General features: G+C 39.1%; 1 protein-coding gene across 1 annotated transcript; it reads right to left on the reverse strand.

The window, feature by feature from the left end:
* Window positions 1–247: 247 nt before the first annotated feature.
* LOC136447555 (formimidoyltransferase-cyclodeaminase-like) lies at window positions 248–11,471 on the reverse strand. Its single transcript, XM_066446552.1, has 14 exons — window positions 11,261–11,471; window positions 8,842–9,025; window positions 8,240–8,368; window positions 7,076–7,164; window positions 6,365–6,544; window positions 5,942–6,079; window positions 4,922–5,053; window positions 4,563–4,624; window positions 4,156–4,285; window positions 3,579–3,784; window positions 3,070–3,208; window positions 2,630–2,725; window positions 2,238–2,318; window positions 248–1,962 (listed from the first exon to the last, which is right to left on the reverse strand). The coding sequence occupies exons 1-14, from the start codon at window positions 11,312–11,314 to the stop codon at window positions 1,939–1,941; spliced, it is 1,644 nt and encodes a 547-aa protein (XP_066302649.1). The 5' UTR covers window positions 11,315–11,471; the 3' UTR covers window positions 248–1,938.
* Between the last annotated feature and the right edge of the window lie 103 nt (window positions 11,472–11,574).

Raw genomic sequence — 11,574 nt, forward strand, 5'->3', positions numbered from 1 at the left:
TTTGCCTACATGCAAACACACAAAAATGCAAAGTCTGCTGCAGTACTGTTGGAAAACGCAAGGTAAACCATTTTTGAACATGACCTTCCTTTGCACAACTGCTACACACCTACCAAAAATCATGAAGATCCATCAAAGATTTATCAAGTTATGCTCTTGACATACATACAGACCCACCCGGCAGCTGGAGTAACCGAAAACATAATCTTCTCAGCAAAGATAATAACTCAGTGTACACCACATCATGTCAGTCTACGAAAATAGCTTTATTCTCTGACACACAGACTATTTTTCGAAGAACACGATTATACTGGTACCATATTCCAGAATTAACGTTAGTACTTTAACGTCTTCAAAAACAAAGCAGCAATTGTCAGTCCTGAAGATGTTATCACAAACACGCACAAAAAGAATATCATATTACACTTTAAAAAGACCAAATGAATATGCAAGTTTTCCATTTCATCAAATCATTGCAGCAATATGTGTGGAGCTAAAGGAGCTGTAAGTTTTTGCAACTTAGAAACATCTGGGAACAATACAGAGCTTATGCAGAGCATACTATTGCTCTATTTTTGTCATTCACCAATACAGCCCAAAATTTCCAAAGGAAGAAAGTTGTTAAAAACACAACACAAAATGGCAAAAACAATTGTGAATGGTAACACACACAACTGCAAACTTAAAGTAACTGTTACATTGCAAAAATGTACTGTCATGTCTCGGCAACTAACTTCAAAAATTACATGATAAGAATGTTGTATTATCATTTGACATCATAATACCATGACTATGGAATACTCTTGGACAATGACAATTTCAAACACACAATATGCAAGATATTTGAAATAACAGTGATATTTGAAGAAACTCCAAACATAATGTATTACCATGAATCATTGGTGTAAACTGACACACTCTGATCTCAGGATACAAGTTATCAATAGCTGAAGAACATTAAATGTTCAAGTCAATCACCAAAAGTTTCATACAGTTGAAGAAACTGGTTGAACATCATTGCTGAGTAAATCCACACATTGTGCCTTCTTTTCAACTATCTGAAACAGCAGCATTTGCTTTCTAACTATGTGTTCAGCCATTAAAGGCACATTTCACACTTAATATCCTAATGCCTAAAAAAGCAGCAAATGTCAAAACAAATACAAAACATATTGCAAAAATTGCTTTACAGCTTATTCTTAACTCTTCACACTCTACAGGTGCACTGTATTAGTTATGTTGTACATGCAACTTGGAGCGCAAAAGCTTAAGACACAGTAGTAGTGTAAGGTATACAAGCCACTCTTTTTATGAGTTGTCAAAAGAAATTTATCTAATCCAATACATTATTTCTTGTGAGCATAAGATTGCATAAGTAATCAGAAGTATGATTGTACAGAACATGTGTAATTTTGGCAGTAAACAATTTGCTGATGAAATACAAGACTTCCCTGCTTAGCATTCGTGATCACCTTCATTTCAAAGGAACACAAAGTTAGTCAAATTAGAGAGCAGAGCTTAATACCTAAGACAAAAACTATGTCTCCAAGGTCATTGACCCCCAAAATGTTGATCTACATACTGGGTCATTGACCTTCAGGACGTTCACCCACACCAATGCAAAGGAATCTACCAATGGAATGACTATGTTTCCTGGTGCACAATAATGACACACAGAGATTTAACTAACACCCTCAACTAACTGGGGGAGCAAAACTCGCCACCCTTTACCAACATGGTCCAGCAACACTGTGAAATTACCTAGCAACAGTGACCTAGTTAGTTTCTACATGAAATTCTTGCAACAATAATACAGTTATAGCTTCTATGTCACCACTTCAAACATATGACAACTTATGATTGGTCCATAATGATTTAATTTGCATATTGGATGACCAATCAGCTTAGAGCACCTCTCTATCAGTGGGCCTTCAGAATTCAGAACACTCTTGAATTCTGCGACTGTAACACAAAAAATGTTCATCTTAGAGCTGTGACAGCTATTTGTTCCTATTGTTGTGAAGCATCATCTACATAGCTTTTACTAAATATCAACTGTGTGTAACGAAAGAGTTAGAAGAAGTAACATAACTGTCACAGAATTGTAACTGTGTATTTGTATTTGAATGATGCAAACAAACTGTGAAATTCTAGTCCACAGCAAATGAAGCATAGAACAAACTTTAAAGCAGAAGATGGTTCCATGTTTGGTGAGAAAGAAAACAACTTTATCACACCTTCCTCTCTGAGATGATTTTCAGCACAGCTTCTTTTCCCTCCTGGGCTTTCTGTACTTCAGCTTCAGCTTCTGCTGTGATCTGCAAGGGGAAACAACACAACACCATGTTTGTACCTAATACATGTACAAAGCAACTGCTTAGAAATGGTTTTCAAAAGGCATAAGCTGTAAGAAAGCTACATCAGCATCTTTACTAATACATGTAGTTAAGTTGCAAGAACCTCAAGGCCTAGCAGCTGTGAGCCATCGACTGACCAATGATCTGGAGTACATGTATCAAATAGAGATTTAATTCCTATTCTAGAAGTTGACTGTCAAACCTTCAGTGGCAATTGCTCACCATAGTATGTTATAGAAAAGAAAGAAATGCATTTCCTGGATGAATCTCACCTTTTGCTTGTACTGTTCATCCTTGATGTCTCTGAGGTTGATCATCACATTGTGATAGGCTCCCCACACGCCTGTCTCCAGACTACGGGCTCCAACCTAAAAGGAGCAAAAATAACAGCACCACCTTTAGCACCCTGAAATAGCCATTTGGCACCTGATTCCCTATTGGTTACAGACTTAGGCAGCAGGGAGAAGGTTAAGGTGTATGTGGCAATCTACTCTTTTCAATGATGCTGGTTTGACTGTGGTATTTTGAAGGGGACACTGGTGGCTCTATGCTTAAAAAGAGTTACAAAATGATATAACATTTTGTATTCAGTAAGGAATACAAATGAATGTATGCTGAACCCCAATCCAAAACATAATGGTATTGTGCATTATCTCTTCTTGTCAGCAAAGTGAAATAAGAGAAGTAGCGCCCTATAATAATAACGTCCTACCTGTAGATCAGACATGGTGGTGAAGTTGCCACACTGTGCCAGTTCCTGTAGCTGGTCCCACACCCTGTTAGCTGTCTGCATGACGGCCAGCGGGACTTGGATAGCCTTCTTCAGACCCCCCTGCATGGCCTGGTCACGACTGGAGCAAAAGAAGCAAATTAAAATCCCTGAAAATGACTTTTCTCCACAATTGAAGGCATTGTTTTTTTCAAAGTAGTTCAAACACCAGTTGGGAAATCTGACTGTAATTCTCTGAGATGTCTGTCTCTATTTTCTGACAAACAGGCCACTGATATCATTTTGAGTGAGCAGAAATGGTTATTAACACTTTGGTAATCAGTTGTTGAGATGCTGCACTTATGACTGTAACAGTGAATTTTCAACTAATAATTTGGACATAATTGCTCTTAAAAGTTTACTTTTTATTGGACGTAATAGTTTAAGTATTGTAACCAACAAAAGGATAAAAGGAAATACCAAGTAAGTTATAAGCTTAAACATGGACTCACATTGCCTGTTCTTCAGGCGTGCCCTTTGGAAGTTTACAGGCCGCCATGTAGTCGTTGAAGGCCGTGGTGTCCTTGTCGATGAAGGGGATGAGGTCGTTCATGGTGGCGTAGAGAGGCGGGATCAGCTGGCGCATCTTTGAGTCCAGCTGCTCGTACTGCCGCTTCCCGTACGTCATGAAGGCAACCATAGCGCCGAGTGCTGCTCCCTGCAGAGTTGGAGGAAAAACATATCATAATATTTTATACATGAAACAGTAGAACAAGTGGATCATGACAAGACTAAAACAACAACAGAAATTATACAACGTAGATGCTAGAGACTTTTTTAGAATTGTTTAAACTTGTTTGGAGATATTCGTATTGAAACTGTCATAAATACATGCGTTAAGATGACACATTTAGAAAAAAGCAGACTTTTTTGCACTTTTCTATTTGATTAGGAGTCATTATAGTGTGCATTTGTCAATGAAATCAAATTTGTATGAAGCTACATAGTTGAATCCTGTATTTCAGTTAAGTTAAGTTAAGTTAAGTTAAGTTAAGTTAAGTTAAGTTGACAGTGCCAGTCCAGCCTTACCATAGCTGCCACACAGGCGGACACAGAGCCGCCCCCCGGTGCCGGTGAGCGCGCTCCCACGTTCTTGATGAAGTTGAAGACACTGGTGGAGGCCAGGGGACCTGGTTCATCCTCACTACGGATCATATACCTGGGATAACAGACACACAAACAGTTTTTATCATGTCACCTGCTAGGGCATTCATTCAAGTACTGTAATGCATTGGTCAGAAGTTTCAAATTTACAAGGATGGATAGGCTTACTAACAGAACAACTCAGAAACCCATTGAATAAGCTTCATAAGCTTTTGTGGGCAGGCCCTATATATTTACATAACATAAATTCACCTTACAATCCTTACCTTAGACCTTTGGCCATTGTACAAATTCAATATTACATTCACAACTGAAGGATATTTCAAACTCACTCTATGATTCTTTCCTTCGGGTTGAATGGACCCAGAGAATTCAGCCCCAGCCTGTCTATGGCCTGAAAAGAAGAGAAAAAAACGCATTTCATATGTTCTTTGTTCTCTTTGTCTTCTTTGTTCTTTACGGTATGAGGAGAGCTAACAATACGGCTTTATAACACATATTGCAACCTGGTATACAGGCTTCAAATCCAGATTTTGCTAGTTAACAAGTACATTAGCATGTTATAGGATAAACTGAATAGAAATTGAATCTTTTCAAACAGTAGTAATTACATTACAAGAAAAACTATATAGTCACTGCATTAGGAGGCAAGAGGAAGTACAAAATGTGGAGAAGTCCCGAAGCGACTGACCAGCCTGACTTTCTGGTCCTCCTCCACTAGGAACAGGTTGTCCTTCTCCATGTAGAACTCAGCAGCCATCATGATGGCCTGGAGAGGAACCAGGCCGACAACCTGGGAGCCAACCACGGGGAGATTCAGCTCCTGGGGGGACAGGGACAGAACGTCAGGAAAACTGACATTAAAAATCTGACATTTTTTTACATAGAAACATGGTTCTCCTTCTCCATGTAAAACTCGGCAGCCATCATGATGGCCTGGAGAGGGACCAGGCCGACAACCTGGGAACCAACCACTGGCAGGTTCAGCTCCTGGGGGGACAGGGACAGAACGTCAGGAAAACTGACATTAAAAATCTGACATTTTTTACAGAAATATCAGAAAAATACTTTAATAAAAACTAGAACTATCTTGTCCACAAACCCACAACCAAATGCTGGTAGAATAAGACCATCTAAAGCAGAGATAGTTAACTTGAGAAATTTTGGAGGATTTTACATTGGAGGGTATTTCAGTACCAAGGAAATAAAAATAAATCACATAGCAATCAGAAAAACACTCTCCTAGAATCTAGAACTACAACGTTCTGTCCACAAACAAATGCTGGTAGAATAAGATCATCTAAAGCAGAGATAGTTAACTTGAGAAACTTTCGAGGATTTTACATTGGAGGGTATTTCAGTACCAAGGAAAGTCACATAGAAATCAGAAAAAACACTTTCCTAGAATCTATAACCATCCTGTTCACAAACCTAGAAACAAATGCTACAAACAAGACCATAATCTCTTAATTAAATCATTACAGAGAAACTTGAAGGATTTTGCATTGGAAGGTATGTCAGTGCTTGGACTTAAATTCAACCCGGGACCCTGTAACAAATAGACGGTATGAGCTAACACAGAGAAGTACCCCCTCAGTACCCGGCAGTCCACCGGGACAAACTTGTGGTGTCGGGGCCCAGCCGGGGCTACAGCCCTGACAGGCACCAGCGCAAATTGGACCTAAGCATAAAAGCCAGAGATGTGTCGTACCTTGGCATCTTTGCAGGCCTCCTCATAGGCGGTGTGTAGAGGGGTGACGTCGAAGTCTGTCAGGTTCATGGAGATCTGGGCCATGTTAGCCTCCTCCAGCCACCAGCCAATACCCTGAACACACTTCAACCTGCCTGGCTGCAAAATAAAGTCTGAGCTCTAGACTACAGGACACTGTACATATTTTCCTGTTTTCATAGTATAGAACATTGCCACATTTGCCACCAAAAATTGTAAAAATTAAACATTTTTGCAAGAATGACAGGATGAATCATAACAAAGAAGAAAACTGACTTCTATCTCCTAGTCATTAAGATAGTCATAAATTCGTCAAGATCTGTACATTTGGTACCAAGAATCGTAAAAAATGTTGAAAGGATGATATTACAAAGAAGAAAACCGACTTATATCTTCTAGTCCCACCTCATTAGGTCCCCTGCCCTGTTCCCGCAGGTTCAGCGCAACGCGATGCGCCTGTTCCTTGGTGGCGAGCAGGTTCACGTTCCAGGCAATGAGGAACTTACGACAGCCCGTTGCCGTGGCGCCCCAGCTGGGAATGAAGTCCGCTGGGCCGAAGTCGGGCTGCCACGCTGGGTCCTTCAACTGTGTGGGGAAGGGTTGCATCTTAAACACTTCACAAAACTTGCAAAATAAAGAATGGACAAAGAAATAAAATGAAATCCCATTTACATTTCTATACAGATAGATATCCATTTGATATTCTATTACTTTTTCCTAATGACATTTCTCTATCAGATATCTTCTAACCTATTCACCATTAAAGGAAAGAATGCAAAGCACACAGAAACCAAAAATTCAAAGAATGGTGTTTCAAAAATTCTCTTCAATATGATATTTATGTTCTATTTTCAATAAACCTTGCTATATATATATATATATATATATTTTGGCTACTTTGAAGGGGATGCGTAACCTAACCTACCAGGTCAGAAGTTAACCTGATGTACTGACTAAAAATACCAGTTAGAAGACACTACATCCATGCAAGCCAACCCAGACATGTTGTCCTCACTACAAGGACATGTTATTCTTCATGCTGTGAAAAGTAGTACAATGGGCTGAAACATGATGCCTCTGTATTTATTATAGAGACTATCATAAAACAGATCATACCTTTTCTTCCAGCCCTTCATACTCCCCAGCCCGGATACTGGGCAGCTTGACTCTTTTCTCCTCCTTGGCCGCCTTCCCGTACAGGTAAACTGGGAGGAACCACAGAAGTACAGGTGTGAAAAAGGTATGTTGAGGTTCTTCAAGCATTTCCAATTTAATGTACAAGTATGTAGATATTAACTGCGGCAAATTCAGATCATTCTGTTACTATTTTGTCACAACATCCATGTAAAAGAAAAGTTCTGATGAACTTCACAAAGTATTATTTTCAATACTTATCAAAATATCCCCAGTATGAAAAATTGAGCACAGCATTAAACTTCTGTGTCTACAAACCGACCGTTTGTGTTTTTGATACATGTATTATCTGGATGAACGTGGCCTACTGCATAGAATGACTTGACATACTCAAGAACTGTTCTACCAATTAACCTACTTGTACAGTGTATTACATACAAGATGCAACTGTCCTTCAAGCATGAGCACTCTTTGAATTATATTGCTTAGCTATAGGACTGAGTGTGAGAATGATATGACTTGCCATTCCAGAATGGTTTTCAGATTGCATTACTGGAATGATTTCTACTGTTTCACCATTTCAGAATGGCTTTCACATTGTTGACTAAAATGGTTTTCAGATCCCAGAATGGTTTTCACATTGCTTCACTGGAATGATGTTTACATGGCTATAGCAGAACGGTTTTCACATTGCTGCTTAAAAATGATTTTTAGATTGCTATTCCAGAATATGGGTTTTCAGATTGCTTTTGCGTGAATTGTTTTTACATTTACTCCTCTAGAATGGTTTTTGGAATGGTATAGCATAGTTACCAAATCACCATTCTTGTAGTTCTCAGATTACTATTTAAATTACATGTTTTTATGGGTATATAGGGACCAAAAGGGCCATTAAAAAAATCTAGAGATACTGCAAAAAGAAACTGTTTTGAGCAGCTACAGTTAACCAATTGTAACATGTTTTTAGGCATTTCTGCTGGGCTTTTTCTTTTTGTCCTGTTTTCTTTATGTCGTTTGGCTTGGTGATAAAGAAAGCAGGACAAAAAAAAAAGCCCGACAGAAACACCTTAAAACATGTCAAAAACCAACCGGAGCCAAACCTCTGCTGGGAGAGTACAGTTTACGGACATGCTCAGTAGAACCTACCTGGCACCCCCAGCTCCTCTGCCAGCTGTTTCCCAAACTCATTAGCACACTGGATACAGTCTTCCTCCGTCACCCCCCGTACTGGGATGAACGGACAAACATCCAACGCTCCCATCCGAGGGTGTTCACCTATAACACAGATGGTTAATACAATTACACATATTTCTATTTTCTTGTCGATCTTTTCATTTTTAGGCTTTTTAGTTGAGGAATACTGGCATAACCAAACTGATAACGGGGTAACAGAAGTTGTAGTATATATCCACCAAGTCATTGTCAAAAGTAATTAGAAGTAACGAAATAACAATGGGACTAGGGGCTACTCCGTTATACATGTAACAATGTAAAGGAAGATTGTATAAAACTTTCGTTTTGTTTTGTTTAAAAGCTATAGAAACTTCAACTAGAAGACAAATGTTTTATTTGTCCAGAAATATAATAGATATGATAGAAGTATTGATTTAATTCTTTCCTTCTTCCAAATGCAACATAGAAGTGATTCAGGATTCTTTAGATTTCTTTGAATAACTTCTTTCTTTGGATTGTGGTAGGAACAGCTATACCAGAATCAATCTATCTTTTGCAGTGTTTGAGATATTTACCGTGGTGCCTGGTCATGTCAATGAGTTGTGACGCTGCCCTCGCCCCGTTCATGGCGCCCTCCACCACACTCTCTGGCGACCCCACAAACGTGTACACCGTACGGTTGGTGGAGGGGCCGGGGTCAACGTCCAGCAGACTCACGCCATCGGTGGAGGCTATGGCATTGGCTATGGCCTCTATAACCTGGAGATAAAAGATAGAGGAGATACAGGATTTTTCAGATTTCTTTGGATATCTGCTTTCTTAGGATTGTTGAAAGAACAACTACTAGTATATAGATGATTAATTCTGTCTTTTGCAGCTTTTTTGATAAGGCCATGCTGATTTGTATATACGACATATAGAGCAAATAAAAAACATTTACTGATTACTTTGACATTATCAAAAACATGAGTCATACTTGACCTTTGACCAACCAAGATTGATTCATGATGACATCGATGAGTATACAAATATATTGTTTATTTCTGAAAAAGTCCAAATTCATCATCTTTTTTCTTCTACAGAGGTCTATATATTCATTGATTCATTAGTACTTAAGGTTAAAATACAACAGGTTCAAAGGGGGTTATTGCTCAACTATTTGAAGAATCTTAAGAATTTTTTTCTGATAAAGAGGTGTGACACACATTAAGAGACTAGACGTCTTGTATTGATATAAACAGCTGAAGTAACCTGATACTAGACTGTCAGGATATATCACTACTTCAGGAAGGCCAACCTCTCCTAGAATCTCAGTCTTATCATGTCTTCTCCAAAAGAAGCACGGCTATCAACCATGTCGTGTTAAATCACCATCGATGGATCGCAAAGGACTAAGATTCAAAGAAGTGGTTTAGACCCAAGTATTTTCATCTTAACACTTTGGATATCATTTTGGGATTATTCATATCCTTAAATTAAAGCCATATTGAGCACCTTTATGTATGATTAATATAGTCATGTTGCATTTTAGAAATATCTAGAAAAAACAATAAATCATTTTTCTTTAAAACTACAAAGCAATTTTGCAGATGAAAGTGCATATGGACTGTAGTTGGGATCCAGGTTTGAATAAATCCTTCTTTGACTGATAATCAGAAAAAATTATTTTCAGGTATCCATGGCACCCCTAGTGTACTAGCATACACAGACTCACAAGTGTTAAATCTATCACTTAGCCTATTCATATCTCTAAAATGCAGATGTCAAAAGTCAGCTATGCCAGGCGTTTCATTGGTCGACAGGGTTCGGCTGAGTTGTACTTGGCAAAGCCTTGTAACAAAGGACTGGAGTAACATGTTGACACGTAGATTAATGCCTGTATTTAGCTCACATTAGCATTGGTTAAACATTTGCCAGGGATGACATCATATCCAAGCTGTATGATTGAAGGTAATTACCTTCTGGGTGAAACGTGTACAATCAGCTATACATTTCATACAGTTTTTCAAAAGTAACCTTATTCTTTTTTTCTTAATCTTCTAACTTCGAGATGAATAGTAGAGCCTTGAATGAAAAAGAAGTCTTGAATAAATAGAGTCTGGTTACAAGTGCCCAGGTGGCTACATTTCAGAGGGTCTGCAGGGGGAATCCGGGCAATGCTTAATGGTAAATCTAGAACTTAGTAGAAGGCTTTAAAATGATAAATTCAGGAGCACCAACAATGCTGAATAATAAATTGACTTGTTTGTTCTTTCAAAATGTTTTGGAAATGAGTTTATTGGATTCGTCCTGTGTGTTCCTGGGGCGTCTGGCATGTTTTGTCTACGAACACCTACACCGTGACACTAAATGATGAATTCAGGATAAGTACTATTTGTGCTACGTAGAAGTAAAGGGACGAGTGTAATCATGCTTCACAAATATATTACCGACAACGCTAGACAGTCACAGAATTAAGATAGCTCGTTGTACCAAAACCTCCTTGGTTGTACCTCACGGAAACAGGCATGCAGACCCTCAGTTGAGCCATACATTACGTTTGAGAGTAAACTATAATGGCAGGCACAATGCTAGGTTGTGTTGCCATAGTAACGTGACACCTGTAAGGTATACGATGGCCTGGAACACCTGCAGGTAACCATTTGATTCTATTTCAGAAGGCTAGCAACCACTGCAAACGCAAATTCGTTTCCAAAAGGGAAAAGAGGTCGCTAACACCATATACGACCCTCCGTGTGACCCCGCCCCCACTTCACACCTACATTCAAATCTTTTACTTATGTACGTTACAGTCAGCTAGTCTTCAGCAGACGACAGAAAAAGACATAGCCACAGAACAAAAAAGATTACAATGGCAACCAAATGCGAAGCAAATCATTTTTCTTTTACCAGATAACGTTAGATCTGAAAAGTGAAATAATACGGTGCTCCGTAATTATTTCAGTATAACCTCCTTGGTCTTACAACACGAATTTTACGAATCTACGACCATACCTCCTTGTGCCTACCCTCAGAGAAATTAGGAACACACTCGACGATGCGGGACATCCTTGGGCGAGGTGATTTTGCGGTCTGACAGTCCAGTGAACGGTGGTTCCCGTCCTAACTCGTGCAGAGAGCCGGTAAAACAGTCACTCACTGGTCACGTCTTACTTTCACACCCGATTGTGTATTACGTCATCACATCATGGGTACAACATTTCAATGGAATAAAATTGCCCAAGAGAGCGGCAACTTCATCACATAGACAATATAGCACTTTGTGATGGCCGGTGTGATTCTTTTCAGTCTTAACAGTTTTCGTGGGA

The sequence above is a fragment of the Branchiostoma lanceolatum genome, chromosome 13, assembly GCF_035083965.1.
Source record: "Branchiostoma lanceolatum isolate klBraLanc5 chromosome 13, klBraLanc5.hap2, whole genome shotgun sequence".
Taxonomy (NCBI): domain Eukaryota; kingdom Metazoa; phylum Chordata; class Leptocardii; order Amphioxiformes; family Branchiostomatidae; genus Branchiostoma; species Branchiostoma lanceolatum.

What these genes read in the sequence shown, in the direction of transcription:
- LOC136447555 (XM_066446552.1), bottom strand. Translation starts at nt 11,314, where the DNA reads ATGTCCCGCATCGTCGAGTGTGTTCCTAATTTCTCTGAGGGTAGGCAC. An exon ending in ATGAAGGGCTGGAAGAAAAG is followed by an intron (nt 6,545 to 7,075) that starts GTATGATCTGTT and finishes TTCCCCACACAG; the next exon opens with TTGAAGGACCCAGCGTGGCA. An exon ending in CCGAAGGAAAGAATCATAGA is followed by an intron (nt 4,286 to 4,562) that starts GTGAGTTTGAAA and finishes CTGTTATCCCAG; the next exon opens with GTATATGATCCGTAGTGAGG.